Source organism: Epinephelus fuscoguttatus, linkage group LG9, assembly GCF_011397635.1.
Source record: "Epinephelus fuscoguttatus linkage group LG9, E.fuscoguttatus.final_Chr_v1".
Classification (NCBI taxonomy): domain Eukaryota; kingdom Metazoa; phylum Chordata; class Actinopteri; order Perciformes; family Serranidae; genus Epinephelus; species Epinephelus fuscoguttatus.
In genome coordinates this window covers 19290143-19316349 of record NC_064760.1, presented here as the reverse complement: position 1 = coordinate 19316349, position 26207 = coordinate 19290143, and the positions used below count along the sequence as shown (strand labels likewise).

Here is a 26207-nt window from a genome sequence, read left to right as displayed (position 1 = left end):
GTAAATGTTTAGACCGGACAGTCTGGGTAATAATTGTAACATTCGCCTTCTTCTTCTCTTCCAAAAAAGTTTTAATAAGATCACTGCAGTTAACTTGAACAATTAATATTATTAGCAATATAAATGGTGGCCAAAACTACAAAATTAGGACCCAGATTGTATGAAACCAAAATCTCCCAAAATGGCATTTAGGAAATTGGCTTCTTATACACACAAGATCATCTGTTGTATGTATGAACAAAGATGTTTCAGTGATCTGGACCTGATGTTGTTTTGAATCTGTCTATCTTCTTATCACCTCTTCTAAAAAGTTGGTTTAGTCTTTGTGCATGCACGCAAAAGACACAATCGCAAGCATGAAAAACACTCTTTCCCCCTGAATTTACATTCTTGATGGAGGCCGCTGAGCATGATAAAACAAGCGTTTCAAATCCAGATCATCTGACCATGGGGTTATACTGTCAGAGCGGGGTTAAGTCTGCATTAAGGGTTCGCTTAAAACCCTTAAGACTGCAAACATTCAGAACATACAAAAAAGCCCTCAGTAGCCCCCCTCTAATACTAAATCACTGTTCTGTGGAAATTTGAGAAGCTGCAGCTCAAGATCGTGGGCTCTCATGAGCAGGTGGGATGTGAGAAACCATCCACACTCAGTGGGAGGCAGAGAACTGCGCTTGTTGTTGCTGTGGGTAGGATTTGTGTGTGTGTGTGTGTGTGTGTGTGTGTGCAAGCATTCACTACATTCAGTGTGTGGGTGTCTGGGCATAGCAGTTTTGGGGAGAGAACAGTGATCCAACACTAACATTCAACATCTCTGATAAAGATGAAAAGATTATTCCCAGTGCAAAATGCTCTAACATGGACCCCGGCTTATAAATCACCCTTTACCTTACGTCAAACATTTCATATAAATAAACCTGATCTAGTTTGGAAGCTGGCTGCTATGTGGGAAAGCGCAGTGATTCCCTACCTAGGGGTTACTTCTGCAGTTGCCTGGGGGTACATGGAAAGATTGTAACTCAACTAATTTGATAAGATATAAATTATGATTTGATTAAAATAATATTTCAACATATTAAGTCAGCTATAACACAGACACACTACATATTGCAGTTGTGTAAGAGTGCATTAAAACTAGTTAGCAAGCACATAAGTTTAAACAGGTAGCTTAAAGTAATAAATAACAAATAGACTAAACAGTTCAAATGATAAGCTAAAAGTACAGTCCCTCCAAGATTTTGCAGGCTGTTTTGCAACCTGAAATGCCTGATTTCATGGCAGCTTTTCTCAAATGTTGCCATGCAATGAATGTTGCCATGTTTACAGGTGTTTTTTCTTTTTCTGAAATGAAATTGTTGGGGAAAGTGAAAAATGCAAAACTGGTTATGATGCTGTCCAGGATTAGGAGCATGTTATTATAAGCATTCAGTGTTAACCTTAGAATTAGAGGGGTTGGGGGGGTGTAAGGCAGCAACATTAGATTGCCGCTGATCAGCTGTTAATGCTGATCAATGCAGTGCTGAAGGACCATTCCCGTGAAAAGCTCTCCTCCTGCTCTCTCTGCCCGGTTAGCATGATCTGACAAAGCACAATGTGATCTCATCACTACATGTCATATTTTGCCAATTAGGCAGAAGCCCATCTGACACCAAGCTGTTAATCATACACCGACACTGAAACGGCTTGACTCTGTTGCCAAACCTGTTAACAACTGTTGAGTAACATTAGCTTTGTGATGCTAACAGTTAGCCCTGTCACTGTGTGTGATTGATTCTGTCCCAGCAAAGAGCTCTGTTCCCACGGCAGAAATAGCTAAAAGTAATGAATAGACAGTTGATTTGGCTAAAAGTAATGCTGAAAGGTTGACAGGTAACTGTTAAGTCATGGATAAAGGGTTTAAACAGTTATCTAAAAGTTACGGCTGACGGTTAATTCATGGATAAATGGTTTAAATAGTTAACTTAAAGTAATCCATAGAGGGTTGAAGTTAGCTAAAAGTGACGCCTAAGGGTTAAGTCATTAATAAAGAGTTGAAACAGTTAGCTAACGGTAACAGCTAACGGTTAAGTCATGGATAAAGGGTTGAAACAGTTAGCTAAAAGTGACGCTAACGGTTAAGTCATGGATAAAGGGTTGAAACAGTTAGCTAATGGTAACAGCTAACGGTTAAGTCATGAATAAAGGGTTGAAACAGTTAGCTAAAAGTGACGGCTAACAGGTAAGTCATGGAAAAAGGGTTGAAACAGTTAGCTTAAAGTGACGGCTAACGGTTAAGTCATGGAAAAAGGGTGAAAACAGTTAGCTAAAAGTGACGGCTAATAGTTGAGTCATGGATAAAGGGTTGAAACAGTTAGCTAAAAGTAACGGCTAATGGTTAAGTCATGGGTAAAGGGTTAAAACAGTTAGCTTAAAGTAACGGCTAATAGTTGAGTCATGGATAAAGAGTTCAAACAGTTGGCTAAAAGTAACGGCTAATGGTTAAGTCATGGATAAAGGGTTAAAACAGTTAGCTTAAAGTAACGGCTAATAGTTGAGTCATGGATAAAGGGTTTAAACAGTTGGCTAAAAGTTACGGCTAACGGTTAAGTCATGGATACAGGGTTGAAACAGTTAGATAAAAGTAATAGCTCCTGGTTAAGTCATGAATAAATGGTTGAAATAGTTAGCTAAAAGTAATGAACAAATGGTTGACACAGTTATCTTAAAACAATGGACAACTGTTAGGCCATGGATAAAGGGTTGAAACAGTTAGCTTAAAGTAATGGATAAATGGTTTAAACTTCAAGTAGTAGTTGTGGTAGCAGCCGACCAAACCAAACTAAATATTGTCACTTAAATTGTTTTTTTCAACAGTATCCCCTATTTTATATTGAATAGTGTTCTACATTTGGAACATACATTGGTAATCTGGGAAGGGGTATGTGATTTCATCTGACAGGGCTGTGGGGGCACCTGGGTGGGAACCAATGGATCAGTGAATATAAATTGTAGTTTCTGACTTAGGCAGTGTGTGAACAGTGTTTGCATCACAACCAGGACGAATGGAACAACAAGAAGAGGTAGATACGTACTGCTGGAGTAGTCTGGAGGGGCGTACATGTCATTGAGATGCACAGGCCCAGGCTTGGCCACCTTGAGGTAAACCATATCAGAGGTGTTCTTCAGCGCAGCCACTGCCTCCTCATGACGCACATCCTGTAGCACGATGTTGTTCACCTGAATGTGATGATTGTTGAGAAAAGATAGGAGGAAAGAAAAAAAAAAAAAACCTTGTATCAACACTTGAACACCTCGTGTCTTTGCTGCACTGTGACAACATCACGCATCACAGCAGCCATCACAGCAGCCAACACAATAATGAATCATAGCTTGGAGGTATTATGAGATTTCAGTACATTTCAACAGCAGAGTGAAAGGTTGGTGTGCTGCGCAGCGTTAACAGAGGTCAAAAGCAGTAGGTAGAGGTTCTAAAGATGCTCTGAATTTCTGCAGTTTCTCTTTTAAGATCCAATTCCCTGGAAATATACTGTCAGTCAAAAGTTTTTAAACACCTCATATATTATATCAGCATTTGGTTAAATCTGAAGCAACGTCCTCTTTGTAAATAACTCACAGTGCAGTGAGAATTGGTTGAGATTTTAGGTAACTGCAGATATCCTGGATCTTGATCACTCTAATTAGACACCTGGTGCACATTAAAGTTGAAGCTATACTGTAGATTTGTGACTGTCAATTGTCTCTGTGGTCTTTTCAGCATCTAGATGCCTTTTTGTAATGTAAGGTACAACAAATATCTCAGACAGCTTTTCATTTCTCAGAGGAGCAACAGCTTGCCTTTTCTGTTGTAAACTGATTCTTAACTGCCAAAACGATGCCTGAGATTGTATTTTATCAGCTGTCACTTGTCTAATGGGATATTTTAGTGCTTTTTAAAAATTATTTTCAATTAACTCTTAGCAGTTTGTGATAAGGATCTTGTGCAGCCGCAGAAATAAGATTTAAAAAAGCCATTAGAGAAAAATGAACTGTCAAGAAAAGGTGAAGAAATAATAAGGGTGGCTACCATTATTATTTATGTTTTGTATTCTAATTTGTGCTTTATTATGAGCTGCTGCACTGGAGAGGTCAAGCCGATACAGAGTGTTAAAAACATGTTGTACGCTGGTTAAAACTACTTAATTTAAGATGCAGTGTTTGCCCAACCAGCTGGAAGTCGTTTCCAATAAAATGAAAAGTTACATATATGTGTCTCAAAGATTTATTGAAAGTTAAAAGTGATTAAAAACTTTTGACTGGTGTTGTATTTGTATTTTAGGTGTAAAATATTCAGTAAAGCAACGTGTCTGTTGATGCATTCTGTAATAATGAGAGCTAAGTGATGCAGCCTTAAACTAATATAATTTCTTACTTGTATGTCTAACTAATGGGCCATTTTATTGTCTCACCTCATGACCCAAATGGCAAATGATCAATCACGCACAGCGTCATAAATGTTTATGTGTGCTGTCTGTCTTGCTAAGCTCAATATGGCGGGATGGGGCAACCAACCACATAATGTACTGCAGTGTACCTAACATGTCCCATAAACGTGTTTGTAATTACTTCTAACAACTTAATTTGCCACTGAACTACATGACTACCTAAAATGAGTTTATTTTGGTTTGAACACTGAATATGTGAGTGAGTCACAGGGACGCTCGTACAGCTAGCAGGCGGTCTCCAGTCTGCAGCCGTCCATCTTTCTGGGCAGCTCCTCCCTCTATGATCTTGGTAATATAGATGCTGTTGTCTCCTGGGATATGTTGGTTGCCGATCCCTCCGGCAATACTGAATCCAAGCCCTGGTTGAGTAACACACACACAGTCAGACAGTCAATACGTGCACATAAGAATCACCTCTGATTTTACACATTTTTAGACACATATTCCATGTCTGGAGCTGCTTCCTCTCTGCTGCATACTTCACTACTGAGTAAATGTTGCTCTCAAAGTGCAGTCTTTGTCTATGTTTCCAAATTTAATGCTCATTTATTCTGAGAAAGCAAGTTAAACCACTCACCTGTATTAACAAATGTGTCTTTAATGATTCTAGACATGTACAGTACAGGCCAAAAGTTTGGACACACCTTCTCATTCAATGCGTTTTCTTTATTTTCATTCCTATTTACATTGTAGATTCTCACTGAAGGCATCAAAACTATGAATGAACACATGTGGAGTTATGTACTTAACAAAAAAAGGTGAAATAACTGAAAACATGTTTTATATTCTAGTTTCTTCAAAATAGCCACCCTTTGCTCTGATTACTGCTTTGCACACTCTTGGCATTCTCTCCATGAGCTTCAAGAGGTAGTCACCTGAAATGGTTTCCACTTCACAGGTGTGCCTTATCAGGGTTAATTAGTGGAATTTCTTGCTTTATCAATGGGGTTGGGACCATCAGTCGTGTTGTGCAGAAGTCAGGTTAATACACAGCCGACAGCCCTATTGGACAACTGTTAAAATTCATATTATGGCAAGAACCAATCAGCTAACTAAAGAAAAACGAGTGGCCATCATTACTTTAAGAAATGAAGGTCAGTCAGTCCGGAAAATTGCAAAAACTTTAAATGTGTCCCCAAGTGGAGTCGCAAAACCATCAAGCGCTACAACGAAACTGGCACACATGAGGACCGACCCAGGAAAGGAAGACCAAGAGTCACCTCTGCTTCTGAGGATAAGTTCATCCGAGTCACCAGCCTCAGAAATCGCAAGTTAACAGCAGCTCAGATCAGAGACCAGATGAATGCCACACAGAGTTCTAGCAGCAGACCCATCTCTAGAACAACTGTTAAGAGGAGACTGCGAATCAGGCCTTCATGGTCAAATAGCTGCTAGGAAACCACTGCTAAGGAGAGGCAACAAGCAGAAGAGATTTGTTTGGGCCAAGAAACACAAGGAATGGACATTAGACCAGTGGAAATCTGTGCTTTGGTCTGATGAGTCCAAATTTGAGATCTTTGGTTCCAACCGCCGTGTCTTTGTGAGACGCAGAAAAGGTGAACGGATGGATTCCACATGCCTGGTTCCCACTGTGAAGCATGGAGGAGGAGGTGTGATGGTGTGGGGTGTTTTGCTGGTGACACTGTTGGGGATTTATTCAAAATTGAAGGCACACTGAACCAGCATGGCTACCACAGCATCCTGCAGCGACATGCCATCCCATCCGGTTTTGCGTTTAGTTGGACGATCATTTATTTTTCAACAGGACAATGACCCCAAACACACCTCCAGGCTGTGTAAGGGCTATTTGACCAAGAAGGAGAGTGATGGAGTGCTGCGGCAGATGACCTGGCCTCCACAGTCACTGGACCTGAACCCAATGGAGATGGTTTGGGGTGAGCTGGACCGCAGAGTGAAGGCAAAGGGGCCAACAAGTGCTAAACACCTCTGGGAACTCCTTCAAGACTGTTGGAAAACCATTTCAGGTGACTACCTCTTGAAGCTCATGGAGAGAATGCCAAGAGTGTGCAAAGCAGTAATCAGAGCAAAGGGTGGCTATTCTGAAGAAACTAGAATATAAAACATGTTTTCAGTTATTTCACCTTTTTTTGTTAAGTACATAACTCCACATGTGTTCATTCATAGTTTTGATGCCTTCAGCGAGAATCTACAATGTAAATAGTCATGAAAATAAAGAAAACGCATTGACTGAGAAGGTGTGTCCAAACTTTTGGCCTGTACTGTATATCTTCATCTTCAAGCAGCTTGCATGACAATGGATTAATATATTTCCATCTTAGTAGGGATGCACCGATACTGATATCAGATATCTGGCAGATACTGACTCAAACAACTGTGTTGGATATTGGTGACAATTTGCACTGCACTCATGCGTTGAAATGCTTCACCTACTGTCTGTTCCCCCCTGGTTAAGATCATTAGCTCTGTCAGCACTGTTGTAGTTATCTAGCAACATAGAGTGAGCACAGTTAGCTGCTAGCTGTCGTCTCAGCCACCTCCATGTTGAGAACCCTGTTCAGACGGCTCATATGCTCTGACTTTTGCACAGATCCCTTTAATAATGAATAACAATTCAGTAAATTTAAATCAGTGTATTTATTTGTCACATTTTGTTTTACAAAATTAGGAGAGCGGTGTTTTGAGTTAAGCCTGATGTTGCTTTACACATAAAAAAAATGATCCCAGTCACTTCCACACACTGAGGCATACAGCTTATTAATCAAACACTGGTATCAGACTGGTACTCGGTATCAGCAGACACCCAAAGCCCAGGTATCGAGACTCAAAAAGTCAGATTGGTGCATTCCTTCATCTACGTGTGTGATAAGTGGGATGTGTCCCTGACCTTTGGGTCCTTTCAGCAGGTTGACCTCCAGAATCGTCTCGGGTGGTGCCTGCCTCCGTCGGACCAGCAGCCTCACCACGGGCCCTGCCTCCTTCAGGGCTTCCACTGCCCGACTGTGAACCACCTCAGACACGTCCACATCGTTCACCCGCAGCACGCAGTCATTCACCCTGTGGAAGGGGGAAAAAAAGCTTTAATATATATATCACACACACCACCCTGTCAGTCAACAGATAAGAGCGCTGCACAAAGGCAGGGAAAGACCCAAGCATGGCCAATGTAATCAGAAACCTCCAAAGCACATAAAAAAGCACTCCATATCATAATTTTTGCATGTTTCAGGCTTTGGTTTTTCCAGTGAATCATAACTTTGAGGAAACACACAGAGCCTGGGGGCAGAGGGCTGTAGAAACTCTGCCTCCCACACAGCACTGCCTGGCGGGACATGGCGGTGCTGAGCTTTAAAGAAAGAGTAGGGAGGTTAGAGTAGAGAGAGGACAGAGGGTGCACAGGAGCTTGAAAGGAGTGGAAGGAAAGAGCGAGGTGAGGAGGAGGGAAGGGAGGGTGACATGGTGAGGAGGGGAACTTACCCCAGCCTTCCATCCATAGCAGCTGCTCCTCCTGGGATGATCTTGGTGATGAAGATCCCCGGATCATCAGGAATGTGGGGATTGTCTATTCCTCCAGCAATGCTAAAGCCCAGGCCAGAGTTCCCCTACACACAGGTTATGATTGGCATTTTCAGTGGGGTACAATAAACAGCGCATACACTTAGATGTAAGTGATAGACCCAATGAGGGCTCAGGATCAGAGCAATGTAGCTCTTAAGTGTATTAGTATCTCAGTGGAACACGTGATCGATGCAAACTGCTGCGGGGATTTCTCCACACGCTTCTGATGTCCATTTTCATGAATATCTGTGTGCGTGTCCTTGCATGTGACAAATAATAATGCCATGTATTTCATTAGAAGAGGGCACTTCATTCAAAATGTCACGCTTATTCCATCAACCCACACAGAAGCGTCAGTGTTAGAACTGTCAACAGAGAAGTGGATTTATGATCTAAAGTAAAGATGTGTCGAGAAGCGTCAATTCCATCGCATGATACAGAGCTTCTCACTCTCTGCGGGAGACAGACACTACCACCTCCCGTCTCTCCTGTCCGTGAAATGACAGAGGACCCATTTGGATCCAGTGGGTCAAGGCCGCACTGCTGCATCTGACAGCCGTGGCCACAGAGACAGGCAGCAAACAAGACAGCTGAGAAAAGACTTCACTTTATTATTTTCTATAATTAATGAGCAACAGTCGCAACAAATTAGGACAGAGGGAGGCTGAGGCCTCCCAGTGTGCTGCTCTGGAGCCGAGAGGAGTACACTGGGCCTTACCACCAAATGTTACACACCCACAGACCTTTTAAAGTGTGACTTCGCATAGCTTATTTAAGCTTTCCGCATGCAGAAATGCCACTTAGAGCGGAAGGGCCAGAGAGGTAGTGTGCATCTATCATGGGATCGGAGGTGCATCTATATGTGGGTGGAATAATGAGAGCAGAAGCATATAGCTCTGCCACTACAAGCTGAACTGCCACTGACAAGTGCAGCGGTGCCTGCTGAACAATTGAACAGGAGAGCACTTTACATTTCTGGCGTCTGCTGATGACATGTGCATCAGGATTATGTAAAAAGTGGTGCCTCACTGGCGTTACTCTGCGCTCATACTCACATGAGGCATTCTTACTGCAGTGATGTAACAGCTGCAACTTCTCTTACACACATCATATCGCATTTAATTCTCAGAAATGTACAGAATTTAAGATTTTTGTTTGGTTTTCATGTTCTTTGAGCTCAATGAGTGAAGACTGAGCGGCTTACTACCACCTAGTGGGGAGAAATCCATCCATCATCCTAAATATAAAGAGGAATGTGTAAACTGTGGAAATAAATGGTGCAACTCACCCTCTCTAGAATGATCTCTTCATATTTATACATCCCATCACTGCCATTTACCTGTCAAAATAAAGAGCACACTGGTTAGTTTCATCGCTGAGCCTAAAAATATAGTAAGAGACAAGGGAGGCATGCAAATGTTTCAGCTAAATCCTTCGCCATATGATACAGAGTGGACTTATGTACAGATTGGATACAGAGAGCCATGGAGAATGGGATTACTGACAAAATACACAGAATATACGTTCAACTAAATTAAAATAACACCATGAATTTCTGATTTGCTGCAATTAAAAGTGTCTTTCTTTTCTTAGAATGCGCATGCACTGTGAAACTAAATGTGCAACTGCAGAATGCACATTCACTACAAACAGGCAGGGTCAATAGGATAATGGATGTCGGTCCACATGGCAAACAGCATGTTGCTACCAGGAGGAGGCCTTTTCATCCACACACACACGCACGCACGCACACAGACGCTCATGCGCCAACACAGAGGGAGTGTGAATGAGGGAGATATATACTGTACAGAGAGAGAGAACAGATACTTACATAAGGGCCTGCATCTAGTGAGTCTGCGTTGACGATGATGGGGGGAGGGTTGGCCTGTGAATATGAAGAGATACACATTATCTCAGTGTGTGAGGCTGGCAGCACGCAGACGTAATGCGGTACACACACTATCACTTGGGAGCAAAGTGAACGGATGCCATGGGAACAGTGGGTGAATCTCCTTGGGGATGAGGCTGTGTGTTTGCGTGTGTAGGTGGGCATGTTGGCAAAGGTGTGAGGACTGAGAATGAGGACTGGGGCAGAGAGACCACTGCTTATTAACCGTCACAGCCGGACGTCCTGCGGTCACCTCATAACAGAAGCTGCCGTGTGGTTCTGGCCGTTGGGACAATACGTTTATCCCACACATCCTTTTCACTTTCATTTCACACGCAGAAATAACACCATGTAGTATCACATACAAAATAACCATTCAGGAACATGACGAGAATTCAAGACCAAATATTTTATTCTATAATTCAGGGTGTCAGGTTTAATTTATATGTGTAATGCTGAAATGATTCGTTGATTAATTGGTTTGACAACAGAAAACTATTTTAAATTGTCAATAATTGTTTAAGCAAGAATACCAAACATTTACTGTCTCCAGTGTCTCAAATATAAGCTTTTTTTCTGATTAATATCTTTGTGAAAAGAATCCTGTTTCTGTTTGGATTCTTGGTTGAATAAAACAAACAATTTAAAGATATCACCTTGTGCTCTGGGAAATTTTCGCTGGGCTATTTTTTTTTTTTACTATATTCTGATATCTTGTAGGCTAAAAGTGCTCATTAGTTACAGCCCTAGATATGCGCTAAATATCTGTTTAATGTAGAAGTAATGTGTTATTTTAGCAAATAGAGCTGAAAAAAAGGTCAATTAATCATTAAATTAATGGAAAGAAAATCAGTTGTGAATCATTCTGATGATCGATTCATCGTTGATGTAATTTCTCAAGGAAAAAAAAGGTGTCTTCAGCTTCTTGAAACGTGAGCACTTGTTGCTTCTCTTGATTTTATACCATTGCAAACTGAAAATCTTTGATTTCTGTTCAAACAAACAAGACATATGAAGGTGTCATATTGGGTTCTGGAAAACTGTGTTGAATTGTGTCACTGATTTCTTAAAAAAGAATCAATTAATTGTCAAAAATAATCACTAGATAAATCAATAATGATTGCAAATAATTCTGAATGTCTAAGCTAATTTATCCTGCTCTTTCTCCTGCCATTTAATAACTTAGTAGACAACTTAACAGTGTAATTAATATGGACCCTAAATGCTATGTTAGATGCACCCCTCTGTAGCATGAACACTGCTCCACTGAAAACACTGATTACTCTTGAAAAGGGTCAAATAGATATTGGTAATATTGATGCACAGTATCAGTGTCTCCCTTTAAAACCCAGTTAGACCTAACTACAGGTGCTACAAATTAAGTTTCACAGCTCAATTAACTTCCCAGCTCGGCTCTATTGTGCCACCTGGTGTTTCTTTTTCCATCTGAGGCCTGCAGAGCGACGAAGACGCTGAGAGGAAAAGCTGCCTGAATGGAAACAGAGAAGCAGAGGAGTGAAGGAGGAGACGCTGGTTGGTTTAGGAGCAGCTTGATGGCCATCCTCTAGTTCGGCACACCGGCTGTCTACCTTTTATTGATTTGATTGAGCTGTGTGGGTGAGGGGATGCTGACGGCGCTGCTCGGGGACCTTGCACTTCCTGAGGTCCGACGCTGAGGAGAAAATCACTAGCTGCCTATCTTAGCCCTCCTCTCAACCACCTCCCCCTCCTCCACCCTCTCAGCTCTGTCTTAATATATGCAGATACTGGCTGTGTCCAAGCAGCTGATTTTGATCTTCCTCCTGATTCATCATGTGCCATTTGCTTGTGTATTGTGAAACTGCCCGCAGTGATATCTGTGAAAGATTGACAGTCTGTGGCTCTCATACAATATTAGATGTACACTAATCTCTGTGAACAGATATCTGCATATGTGTCTAGAGTCTGTAGGCAATGGTACAAGATTTTGGAATCAAAGGCATTCTGGTTTCAATTTGTAGTCTGTTTGTAGTCCAAGTAGTATTGACCAATCACGTTTGAGTAGCAGATATACAGTCCATGTGGAGAAGCAGAACGCATGGGCCGAAATGCAGTCTGGTACCCTTGGATTAAGCTTTACATATATATTTTTTATTTACTTATCTGCATCCATATGCAGATATATGTTTACGGAGATAAGACAAAATGACTAGCACTGGAACACTCGAATGGATGGATGTATATTGAGTTAGAGTAAGAAAAAAAACAATGAGATTTAAATGTAATTTGGGATTTGGCTACGGTAATATCACAATATATCTTATTTTTAAGGGCTTAAAGTCTGCTTTATAGTTTACTGATTGAATATTTTTTATTATTTATTATTTGAGTGTTTTATCTTAATAAAATGCAGAGAATAATTATACTTGTATAATTGTAGGTGTTTCAAAAGCTCCCGTGGTGAGTCCCACATTATATTATCAAATGTTGATATTTGTTTTATGATATCACTGTAACTGTCGATATCACTCTGCACACAATCCCATCTGGTTCTTTTTTCATAGGTATAAAATTCTCATCTGAATTTCCAGAAAATGTTCTATATCACAATAAATATAAATATATACACTACACTCTATAGTGAGCACTATAAACCCAGTCAGCTATCATGGTGTCTGTAGTTATTTATTAATTTTATTTTTTGTTAAAATAAAAAGACTGGGACGTCTGGCAAGTCAGGTTATTTCATCATATTGATCACATAAACATCCAAAAGCCAGTCCTTATCAGTGAATTACAAAATTTATCATGATGTCATAATAAATCCAGAGATATTAATGATATAGTATGCAGGATTTTCCTATTACACTCATATACACTTGTACAAAATAATTACTCTCAACCATCACTTATGACCCAGTGGGAGTGTGTGGCGGTTTTTCTGCCTATATTTTCTTGTTTTGTTATGTTTCAGATGTTCCTAGACACAGTGCGCAGGTGTGATCGGGACTTTATAAAAAGGTGCCAGACTGTAAGCATCAGGCATCCAAGAGGAAGCTACGAAAATTGTGGACACAATGTAGAAAAAAAACAACCAAAAAGATAAAACTTCCATTAAAAGCCTAGTCCAAATTAAATGCCCAGTCCCTTTTATTAGCCTGGTGTGGCTACACATTTTGACAAATAAAGGCCTGTCTCAATTAGACACCTGGTCTGGTTGCCAAGCAATTCTTTTTAATAGAATTTCTTTGGATGCATAAAACCGGGTTGTTGGCTACCCACTTGAGCTAATGTTACTTAGCTGCTTAGATCGCACATACAAGGGCATGCCCAGTGCTGTAGCCCTAGGGTGCCGTAAAACAAGTGTTGTAACTAACTCTCCCTCTCTGATGCGCTATCTGACTGCAACCTAAGTTTTATATAAGTATTGTTCATACTGGTTCAAATAAACAATTTGATTGTATTCCCTCATCTTTGGTGAGCAACAGCTTTGTGTGAAAGGAATTAAAGGCCTGTCCCCTACAGATGCCTGTTCTAAATATAGGCCCACTGAGTTCAGTTATTTAAGCAAATAATAGCCCGAGCTACTAACTGAAGTTTTAGCAGTATACATATAGCAAGGTGAATAGTATATATCATCATATGACCCAATCCTAACTACCTAATGATCATATTGCCAACCTCTATTTGTTCCATGAACTATTTATTTTCAGCCCTTTAAATATGATGAAAACCATCTAAGATTACACTACTTAAGCAGTATTTAAAAAGCACTGAAGGGTTTTCAATCAAGTTGCATGAGGCTGCAACACGAGACAGAGGCTTGAAAACACGCCCTTAAAAGGATCTGATCCTTTGATCAACATCATCCATCGCGTCACAAGCTGTGTGCAGGTGTCATTTCATTTCTCCGATTCTTCACACGTCTCATCAAGTGAGTTCCCTGGTAATGAAGGTTGCTCTCCAGATAAACAGGAGCTGTAGATTTGACCCGCTCCGCTCGGCGGTGATGCGCTATGACTCTGGACAGCTGTGGCTGCAACCCCCCTCTCGCTCCCTCCCCTCCCTCCCAGTCAGCACAATCAGGCCTCCGTTGTAATCTGCATATGGACTAACAGATGCTCGCGTCTGTGCTTGTGTTTGCACATTTCTCATGAATGCGCTGCGCTTTTTCCCTCCCTTTATTGCAGACCCCTACTCATGACACACATGCCCTAAATCCAGCAGAAGGTTTGATAGTAAAAACATCTGTATTATGGGTGCAGAGTCCACAGCAGCCATGTTAGTGACAGGCTATTGTGAATGAAACCAAAGCACACACAGCAAAAAGTGATGAAACACAGCCTGAGGGCAACACTGGGGAATACACTGGCTACCATTGTCCCTCGATGACTGACAGACTTTGCTAGTGAATCCACCACTGAGACTGCATGTGACGAAACACACCTGTTACAGTATAATGCCTGCAGTGCTTATCGTAAGTATCACAGAGGACCAACGCTGCCCAATGGGATCACTGAACCTACAAGTCCATCTGAAAGACAATAAACCCATCAGTGGTAGAAAACAGCAGTATTATCCCGGCCTGGGATTGCTGCGTAATCCCGCTATCTGAATCTCACATAACAAGCAAACAAAAAGGAATAATGGAAGATAATCTCAACATGAGTAATCTCAACATGAGTTTGTTTAACATTTAGCAATTTACCCAGGTAACTCGGATTAGGCTGGATTACCCCTCCCTCTTTGGGACTCTTGGTAACCTGCTGTTACCTGTGAGCTAACCTGCTGCCCACAAGAGGGGGATGGCTGATTAAAACCACAAGATTTGACCACGACTATGACACACACTGGAGGTACAGTATGTGGATTTTTTGAACCATGGGAGGCAGGATGAAGATCATAGAGGTGAAGACAAGAGCAGCCTCATACAGACTGATGTCAGCCCAGGAGGGGATGGGAATATCTGTCAGTGTGTTACAGCCAGGTGAATGTGGGTCAGATAACTTGAAGAGATTCAATAGGGGAGGTGGTTAAAAAAAGGTAGCAGATGTGGTACAGTGCCAGAGCTGGAGACTTGAGCCTGGAGTCAGACTTAAGTTTCAAAAATGAGGATTTGACCTGGTATAATCCCGGAACAACCAAAAATAAATGTGTGTGTGGAAAAAGTGTGAAATTGAATCATTATGCCCAGCTCAGCCGACAAAAGAAAATGTTGGCATTGCACGTTTCTGCAAACCACAGATACATAACATTTGTACGTTTCATACATATCACAGCGACATTTCGAAAGTGACGCAGTTCTGATTACATGTATATGAGCTGACTTTGACACTGGAAGGTGGAGAAGATGGTAGATGGCGTGTCACCTTGGCGAGACAGCTGTTTGAGCACTGTTCAAGACCAACAAAAACCAAAACTGGCTGTTTTGTAGCAAGACATCAGCAGCATTTCCAGCAATAATTATGCCACCAAAACTGTGAATTTAAAGCTAAAACATGATCTTTTCTTAACCATAACCAAGTGTTTTTTGTGCCTAAAAATAACCTCACATTATCCACATTGTTGCAGAAACATAAAGTTTCATCATATCCGCTAAATAATAATGTAAAAATGTCACATATCTGCGATTTGAAGAAACATTTGAAATGAAAATGTTCAAATGCAACAATGATCAGAAATCAACCTAAAAGATTTGGATATTTGCCCATGAAGATGTCTCCCTTGACTTCAAGGACTGAGAATTTCACAGGACAGCTTCATTTACACCTGGTAATAACATGTGATCTGCCTCTCTCTGGATAATGGCATCCCATCCACAGGGCTTATCATTCACACCTGATAATAAGCATTTATGTTATCTCGAATCTGCATGTGTGTGATTGGATCTCAATACACATACAAGTTAGGCAAAGCAATGCCATGGAGAGGCATCGTTCACTTTCATCACTTTCTGCAAGGGCAGACTTGCTAGCTGTTGCTAATACTGGTAGCTTTTGCCTGGTTTTGGAGCTAGCAGGAAGAGGAGGAGTAAAGTAACATCTCAACTTGCTGGGTGAGTTTTTTTCTACATAATGTGGTCATGCTATATAGTTGGTATTTACACCTGGCTAGCGGAAATGTGATCCAATCCCACAATGCTCCCTCTGTGAGCATTTACACCTGGCATTGACAAGTGTTTGTCCTTGGCTGGACACAGATCGGATGTTAATACCAGGTGTAAATGGGGTCCTCTTGAGCATTGCCCCTGAAAACAGCTGTTTCACTACAAGTGTGAGATTGACATATGTGGTATCAAAATTACTCTTGTCAAATGATATCTGTATTTGATCCTTTGTGTACCCAGATCTAAAAAGATTCTTCGATCTAATGCGACATGTGATTGGCCCACTACCGCAGCACCTACACACCATATAGTCTGTGGTGTGGTGAAGTCGAGCTCAGTGTATCTGACACCTCGCAGTTAAGCATGGCAAGATGCCACCAAAACGTCTGAAAGTATCGCTATACTGCACTTTCAAAATGTATTGGTGTAAAATTTATTTGGACAGGGAGGAGTGGTGATGACATTTTACACAACTAAAAGTTTCCATTTATATGATGGGTACTGAATAAAGTAAAAAACGGTATCAAATGAAATACAATATTGGTATAGGTATCACTTTAAGGGTACCAGTATAGTCATTTTTCAAACAATTCCCAGCTCTTGCAGGAATGAACCAAATCTTGACATGATTGCCATAACATCCCCTTATTATTTCCTTTTAATTCAATCATTGAAGGCTGTTTTCAGACACACTTGTTCTTTACTTCTCCCCACCTGCAATGCAGCGCTCAGGCTTACAGTAGCTTTCACACTATGGACACCCGTACACGTAGGCTGAGATATGGAGGTAAGTGAGCATACTGGACACAAAGACCTCACGTACCCGCCATGACAATGAGTCCAGACTGCTCCCCCAGCATGAGATCATTACAACGAGTCCCAACTGACCGCCAGGAGTGAAGAAAATCCACTCGCTAAAGTGCTTTCTTCCTCTCACTCCCTCGTCTCATCCACCCATCTGTTCATAATAGCTTCTTATTCATCAATCTATCATCTTGCTCTTCTGTCAGTTGCGATTGTGTGTGTCTGTCTCTTGTCTCTCGGCATCACGGTGGATGCGTATCATGTCCCCGTGGCATTGCACCACACAACACTCACTTGGCTGCAGACCCTCGGGACAGTAAAGCCACAAAGACTCCCACTGAACCTTGGCAAGTGCAGGGTGCAGGCTTCGTCCAAATTGTTAAATAATCAATGTGTTCCCATGGTAACCGGTGCTTGCACGGTATTGGCCGGCGAGCCCGCTTAGCCACCTCCCCCCTGCTTCACCTCTCAGGGCTCTCACTGCAGGTTTATGCGGCTCTGTGTGCACACATGCCTGGCAATGGGCTGGATGTGCCTGACTGCCTTCACTGCTGCCTGTGCACATCACACACACACACACACACACACACACACACACACACACAAATGCTCCTTCTCAAATCCATATGTCATGATTTAAAAAAAAATGACGTTATGACTGCAACAGAGTCAGGAGGAGAGATTTGAATGAATATCAAACAGCTGTATTATGTATCAGCTGACAGCTGTCATTTTTTATTACACTGTGTTTAATAAGACAAAGCTTGGTTTGCTTTGTCAGGCAGATATATACTGTGCATCATCTAGGTTAAAGGAAAAGGTCTGACATGCTGGGAAATATGCTTAATTGCTTTTTTGGCAGCAACACTTTTACGTCTGTACAGTAAATATGAAGCTACCACCAGCAGTCCGCTAACTTAGCTTAGCATAATAACTTTTTTTTTTTTTTTTTTTTTTTTTACATTTGTACAGAGCCAGGCTAGCCTTTTCCCTTTGTTTCTAGTCCTCATGCTAAGCTATAATATTGGCACGTCATCATCACAGTTTCGGCTGATATTGGCTTTAAAATGAAATATCGGAATCAGCAGACATACGTTCACGATTTGCACAAATATTACATAAATCGAAAAGCGTTGTATTTCATTTCTCCATCTGCTAGTGGGCCATCAGGATAAAAGTATGCATGCATAATATGCATAACACTGCAGAAGAGACTTAATGATCACTTAAATTAAAGGTAAGGAAAAGAGTGGATGTATTGATATCAGTATCAGTTATCAGTAAAATGAGTTGATATCAGACATTAGCATATTGGATATCTGCAAAAAACATCCAGTGCTATGCATCGCTTTTAAAAAATGATGTTAACACACTTAAATCACTTTTGCTCTTGCCCGCTTTTAAGCGTTTTTCAAGATTACGCAGTAGAGGGAGTTATGTTCAGATTCAGGGTTTAAGTTAAACTTTAACTGCATTATTAAATTTTCGTAATGCAACATATAGGTCTAAATATGGCTGCACATAGTCTCTCTTTCATGTATGCTTACCACTGATTTAATGCAGTAAACACGTGGCAAAAAAACAACATACTGTTTGGTCATCACAACCAAACAAGCACTGGCCATCACAACATCATAATCAAACATCTCATTGTAAATGCATGATGTCTACAACACGAGCTGCTGATGACAATAATGTCACACCTCAGAAAACCCTGGCATTCTTCTTCACCTGTCAGCATCACTTATTTCTAAAACCCTTCCCTTCATCACAGGTAGAGTGCAGAGGAAGAAAAAGAGCATGTGCACAGTGACGGCATGCTGACAGGGCAATAACCCCTTCCTCCTTAGCAGACATTTCCACATTAGTTCCTCTCTGGCCAGGCACACCGACATGGCAGCTCAGTCTCCAGTGGTGACATCGCAGTGAAATATGACAGTCAGCTCCGCTCAGTCAGTCAAACGATACAGCCAATGCTGAAGGAGGCTCTTCCCGGGCCTGAAGCCAGTGCTAACAGCAGATTGGAGAACAGGGATGTTATCTAAAATGTAATGTTCCTTCGTTTTCTGATGCCTCTAGTGGTACTGCGTTTATGTTTTCCTGCAGAATGTGGGATGAGAGACGCAGTCAGTGTTGCTGCTCTGATCCCCTGGCTCTCATTGGCCTCTCATAGGCCACGCTGCAGTCCAATCAATACCTACTCAATTACCATGCACCCAACATCTCATTCACGCTGTGGCCCCTGTGCCGGAGGGAAGAGGGAAGGAGAGAAGCAAGGTGAGAGAAGAAGTGACAGATGGATGCTGCTTGAGAAGGATGAACACATGACAGCGAGGGATGTCTTACTCGCCTTTGAAACTCAATGTTGCATTCTTTGTCGAGGACAACGAGACGTAATAAAGAAAATCCCATGGCGGTAAAGGTCAACCGCTCCTTCTCTCCAGCTGCAACGCCAGCTTGAATCCAGGCATTCATTTTCAATAAGGCAGCCACAAGGATATTAATTAGTTCACCCATAAAATGGCCCCATTAAAGCTCAAAGTTTTCTGATGTGATGGCTATGATTGAGCATTGTGACTGTGTTGCCCACCTCTCCCAAACCCTCCCGGCACACACACACACACACCGCAGACGCACATTCATGAAACCATAATTAATAGCCCGTCACAGCTGTCAGCAGCGCTCCCTCCTCATCTTTATGTAATATTACAAAAGCATGCTCTGGCTTACCTCTCTGTCATGCTGAGCAGCTCCAAATGAGAGCTGGCTAGTTTGACCTTCACAAGTGCAGCCACAGAGGGAAAAGTACTTAGTGTAACGAATATTCATAACAGTGTTGTGCTAGAGAAGGCCTTCTACAAGTCTGCTGACAATTGATCAGGCTTGAACATGACAGTGTGTGTGTGTGTGTGTGTGTGTGTGTGTGTGTGTCCTACTGACTCGATCAAAACTGCTGCAGATTTATCCTTTAATCACTTTCTAAAAGATGTAATAACTACCCAGTTTACCGTTATTCTTTGCTTTGAAGTACTGTACATGTAGGCAAAGCAACATTGTAATTGAGTCATCGCTGCTTCTCAAATGTTGCAGCTAATAAGTGAGCGACAGAACTACAGGTGCCCCCCCCCCCCCCCACACACACACACACACCCATCAATCAATTTTTTACTGTGCTGCTAATTTTAATCAGTTGCTGGTCTCACAATCACACAGCCAAAACCAAAGTAACAGCCATGGCTAGAGTTACCAATTGTGCCGTGGCGAGGCTCCACGATGAAGGAAAGCCTGTCATGTGTAAGTGTCATCAGTATGCTTCACATAATCCCGCCCCCACTGCTTCCTCTACATCAGAGGTCACTGCAGCATGTTACCTCACAGCTCTTGACTAGTTGCTACCCCTTGTTGCTAAGCTGAGAGAGCTGCTAAGCTTGTTCCTCTCTGGTGTTTTGGATCCTGTGCTGAGTACCGGTGACAGCGCACAACCGCACACAACTGTGAGTGCTGCCATTTTGATGCTTTTCACCACTGTCACGTTGCCTCTCAGTCAACAAGGGTGTATTATTCAGCCGCTGGGGAGTCGTTATAGAGAAAGTGGGTCCTTTGGATTGATGTGTTTGTATTTATTTTGGTTTTGTTTGTGTTTGAGCGTGTATGCTGAGTGACGCTGTGAAGATGATGATGGTGTTGCTGAGGTAACAGTCATATTTTGACATTACCAGCCAGGTGAGACATTTCACTGTACAAACAGACACTAACACATTAGAAATACATCTACACATTGCACTGCATCGGTGAATTTTACATGAAACTATTCTGCAATGCTGGTTTTCCTTAGTGTGGTCACAAAGCAAGTTTGACATTATGGAAAAACAGCTATGTAATCACGGCCAACAGCCAGTTAGCTTAGCTTTGCTCAGTGGAAACAAGTGGAAACAGCTAGTTTAGCTAGATAGCATAAATCCGCCTACCAGCACCTCTAAAGCTCACCAATCAAAATATTACATCTTGTTTGTTTTGTCAGTGTAAAAATCGAAGTTTAAATACAACAATTTGTCATTTTACTGTACCAGAGGTCATGTTGGGGTTCTTAGCTGAGAGCAGTTGCCAAGCAACCAGCAGAGATTCCAGGAAGTTAGTGCTCCCATAGACGAAACAGTACAGCACATGAGCCCTTGTTGCCACTAATTAGAATTTTTACACCATCGGATTTAAAAGAATCAAACAAGATGTAATGTTATAATTAATGAACTTTACAGACGCTGGTATAGATGAACACAGCAAACGCTTTGTGTGTTCATCGCTGCCAACACTAGGAAGTGAAGGTGACTGAGTGTCAGGTCAAGTCATTTTTATTTATGTAGCACATACAAAAAGAACAGGAGTTGAAGCAAAGTGCTTTCCAGTCAAGGCAGATGGGTAAAGAACTGCCTCAATATAGGTATACATCGTTAATGTAACACAACGTGTGCTGCTGCCTGCTGACAACGAGCGTGGCAACTGGTGACTTTCAGCTGAACGTGTCCATGGTTGCTCGTAGTAACTTGCATACGTGTCTGGAGTAGATAATAAACACAGATATATATATGTAATTTTACTTTAATCAGTTTTATATACATATGTATATAAAACTGATTAAAGTAAAATTACACCTACATGTTCTGTTGGTGTTTTCAACAGCTGCCGTCACTGCGAGCAACCACGACGCATTCGGCTGAGTTAGTACTTAACACAGTCACTCATTACACTGAAACACCTGGCACTACTGTTGTGTGCTCTATTTGCGATGCTGACCAAATGATTTTCAATTTGTCGTCGTGAGATTGCAACAATTAGAGCAACTAATGTTATACTTCACACTAAGACCACTGTAAGTTGATTGAGGGACCACCACAGCCCACAGATGTATTATAAAAATACCAGACCCCAAGATGGGGCCTCCTCAGTCCAATGAAATTGCTCACCTGGCGCAAACACCAAAAAAAGGTTCTAGCTCCCAGGTTTACTTCCGAGGTATGCAGGCCACTGAATATGCCCAGTAGTGTTTTGCCCGCTGGCCCCACCTGCGAGATCCAGCTCAGCCCATAGACTTTACATACTAATGGCATCACTGATTTTTCAGGATTAACAAATATAAAACTTTCAAAGAATGAAAATGTCATAGAAAAGAGAGTCATAATTCACATTGTGTGCAGTTTGAGGTGCCCTGTCAACAGTTTTACAGAGGTCTCTTTTATAATGGTGGTCTATGGGAATCGTTTTTTGGGCAGTGAATCTGCATTTCCTAGGACAGAGAAGGCATGACCTGCCCTACTCTGCCTTATTCTGCCACTGACTGGCTTACTCTGACATTCATACCCTAACCCTAACCCTAACCAATCCCACTCCTCTTGCCTAAAACCTAAACCTGAAAAAGCAAATTCTCTTTTGGACCACAGGGGAATTTTTGCTGCAATACCAGAAGTGGCCACTAGGCAAAACTGGAAGCAAGGCTGAGCAGTGGTGTAGTGTCCAGTTCTCTAATACATCCATGCTACAGCCCCTAGACAGTGTCAGAGCCCTCTAACCTTAGCTCAGCTAGCTTTTTTTGTAAAGTTAAAGTTTGCCAGTACTGTTGGAGCAGCTGGGAACTGCACAGGTTCGTCTCAAACTCACACATCATTGTCAAAAGTTAAAATACAACATTTTCAAGGCAGCCTACATTCCAACACACGCGTATTGCAGTGAGAAGCCACCGCACTAATGGTGAATTGTTCACTTCCGGTCCTACCATGGATTCATGTACAGGTGGCTTTTGTTCGCGGACTGATGCTAGCTTAATTCGGGTCTTTGTGCTGAGTTAAGCTAACAGACTGCCGGCTGTAGCTTCACATACACCAAACACTCGTGAGAGTGGTATCAATCTTCTCATCTACCGCTCTGCCAGAAAGCGAATTTCCCAAAATGTCAGACTACTCCGTTAAAAACGCGTTAAGCTGCCTCCATCAGTCTTATCTCTCCCCTATTATTCTGAACTTATTGACTACAGGAGCTCTCAGAAAAGTATCTCGCTGCAGCCGAAAGGGATCCACATAAAAATTAACAATCTGAAACAATTTACCAGCAGAAAACACACCTGATGGTCCACAATGCTCCGTGCGTTCACAATGAGAGCTCTCTGCTCTGCTTCACTCTGCTCTGATTCACTTTTGTCACCTTCATTTCTCTCATTCCTCTCCTGAGCACCCCAGAACACAATCTTCTGAGCTGCCATTAGTCCCTTCCAATTTTAGACTTTTTCGTTTCTTTTAATTGGGAACATTGGACTGTGATTCTGCTTCATGAACCCAGCGATGTAACAAACACTCTCCCCCGAGGCCACAATGGTCCTTAAACCCATCTGATGCATTTCAGTGCAAAAAAACACGGGGAGATTTTGCTCTCATTTCATTTTACGGCCTTTTACACCAAAAGCCTTCACTCACTCCCTCATGGTGCTGCTTTCTTCTTTAAGTGTGACTAATATTTTGGACCAGAATAAATGGAAACTACGGCTCTTTAACTGGTGCTGGTTAACAAATCAAAATCATTTGACAGCGATAAAACTACAGCAAATAGAGCACTTAGAGCTCAGCTGTAAAAATACTACAGTGTAAATAACAAAGCTAACTTTGACCCAAAGCCCAATGGAAACCATTCGTCCCCTCCTCCCAGGGGGCTCAGCCTGTCTCTACATACAGCAGCAGAGATCCTCCTGTCATGGTTGAGGTTTCATGCTGTTCTATAAGCTGCACTCGGGAACGCCCACACATTCACATATCTCCATTCACTACCCTTGCCTGAGTTTTGGCTCACAATAAGTGTAGGTGTTGAAAGTGATGAAGAATTACAGTAAGTAGGACAACGGGCGAGGCAACAGAAACAAGAGCCGTGCCTCTAGTTTCCCTGTGATAGTTATGAATACATGAGCACGTTTATCCATATGCTGATGTATTTAGCGCCAAACAGCAGAGGGGACAAAAAAAAAACCAACCCAAAAAAACAGGGCATTGTTTTAAACATTTGTAGCACTTTGGTGATTGCCAAATCAATCTGCCTCCTGTCGAGGGTCCAGATTTGCCCTTCTTCTCTGCTCACCTCGGGTGGTGTTCAGGCACGGCGCAACGTCCCCTAAAGAATGCGCCTCAGCTGAGATTAGAGTGGCCGCCTTATTTGACTGGAGAGATGACACAAAAACGCTGATCTAAAAAACACTCAAACCATTAACTTTCCTGTGATTAAACACTGTATCCCCACTGGCTTTAAAAACACAACAAACCAGCTCTGCTGGACAAAATAGATGGCCACAGCTTAAATGCCAAACCAAGGCTTTAAAACTTTAAAAACAGGAGTCCATGAACCAGTGGGTGACGTCACAGTGGCTATGTCCACTTCTTTGATACTGTCTATGGTTTTATCATAGTCAATTTAACATCTGAAGGTTTCCTTCACTTTTTCCTTACAATTTATTGATTAATCATACAAAATAATCAACATATTAATCTATAATGGCAACAACCAGGGCTGCAACTAATAGTTAGGTTCATTATAGGATAATCTTGTGATTATTATCCTGACGATTCCATTAATTGCTTGACAACAGTCGAAAATGTGCATCACAGTTTCCTGAAGCCCAGGTTATTTGACCAACAGTCCAAAACACAAATAGTTTACTGTGTTTTACAAATGCAAATATTCATATATGAAGAGTTGAAACCAGAGGATATTTTGTATTTTTGTATATATTAAAACAAGACTCAAACTTATCTAGTTACCAGAATTGTGAATGAATGTATTAATCATTTCAGATCTAAATCAAATCCGTAGTTGCAGCACTCATTCAGTAGTTGTGAATGAGAGCAGTTCTGTAACAAAACATAAACTACCAAATCAATTTTATTAAGTTGTAATACGTCAAACCGTTCTTCACTCTCAATCCTTCTTTCAATTCATTCTCGGAGCCCACTGGCTATCAGTCTGATGAAAATTTAGCTTCTGGGGTCAACAACCGATATTTCAGGGGTTCCGGTGTAGCCAGTGGATATTCGGGCCAAGACTTTCTCTTCCTTGCGCCAGTCATTGTTTACAGTTCGATTAGAAACTTGAAATGCAAGAATGGAATTGGAGTTGAGAGATGACGTCTACAACTGGATTGTTTCACAAGTAGCCAGCTAGTAAAGCTAATAAAAAGCTAAACTGTCTTTAGACGATAACCGATTGCATTTCAGCTAATGTGCTCCGCCTGGCCTGCTCAAGCATGATTTATCAATACTACGTAGAATACAAACAAACTACAAGCAGAAACCAGAATGCTTCCAAAACCAAAATCTTGTCCTGTTGCCTACACATTCTGCATGCATATGCTGATTATAGAAATTACTTTTAAGGTCCAGTGTGTAAAATTTGGTGGCATCTAGCAGTGAGGCTGCAGACTGCAACAAAATTAAACTTATTACATGTGCCAAGCGTGTGGAGGAACTACAGTGGCTGTAGCAAAAACACAAAAACGCCCATGTCCCTGTCTAGAACCAGTGTTTGGTTTGTCTGTTCTGGGCTACTGCAGAACAACATGGTCGACTCTAAGAAGAAGGGCCCGCTCCATATGTAGATATAAACAGCTCATTTGAAGGTAATGAAAACACAATTCTTATTTTCAGGTGATTGTACACAAATAAAAACATAGTTAGGAATACTGTATTTAATTTCTGCCAATATATCCTACTAAATCCTACACACTGGACCTTTAAACTTAACAAATCAGAATTTTATGAATAAAACCAGTCCGATTTATTTGTTAGCAGAGCAGCTCCTTGAGAATGAAATCAACAAGCTTATAAGTATTGTGTTGAGATTAGTTTTAAACAAACAACATCATGAGATTAAAATAGGATTTAAGTTTCAAGGAGGATTTGTCTGCAATGTTAACAACCAAAACTGTTCATCACTTAGCCAGATTGTTTCTCAGGATCAAAAAGGGAACATGTTCTTACTTAATATTTTATCACATAATCAAATGCAGTGGGTGCTTTCACAAGGCGTACAGTCTGTCAGTGTTTGTAGAAAAAATAAAGACACAGCTCACTTCTGAATTTCAGAGGGGTCAAAATGAAACAGCTACCTTTGGATTTTCATTTGAACCTGGTAACACTGAACGTTATTACGGTAAGAACAACAGGCCTAGTTTCTTCAACCCCTTAAGATCTTTGTTCAAACAAAAACACTCATTTCCTTGACTTCTAGGTGCATGGGCTGATGTTGCATCATTCCTCTAATTCAGACCTCCCCCTCCCCTCCCTCATTCCTGCCTGCTGAGATATTCTAGTGAGCAAATGCAGGGCTTGGATTTGGCTGATTACATAATTGGAAATTTTAATGGTGAATATTAATCCACAATGGC

General features: G+C 41.5%; 1 protein-coding gene across 14 annotated transcripts in view; it reads right to left on the bottom strand.

Moving 5' to 3' along the window:
• The window catches only part of dlg3 (discs, large homolog 3 (Drosophila)), a 106170-nt gene that overhangs the window by 31501 nt on the left and 48462 nt on the right, over positions 1–26207 (bottom strand). For all 14 annotated transcript variants that reach the window (XM_049585067.1, XM_049585074.1, XM_049585073.1 and 11 more), the window contains 6 exons: positions 9850–9903; positions 9307–9357; positions 7938–8062; positions 7348–7517; positions 4704–4840; positions 3072–3216 (listed from right to left, as the gene is read on the bottom strand). In XM_049585067.1, the coding sequence (XP_049441024.1) occupies positions 3072–3216; positions 4704–4840; positions 7348–7517; positions 7938–8062; positions 9307–9357; positions 9850–9903 (682 nt within the window). The remainder of the gene's footprint in view (positions 1–3071; positions 3217–4703; positions 4841–7347; positions 7518–7937; positions 8063–9306; positions 9358–9849; positions 9904–26207) is intronic.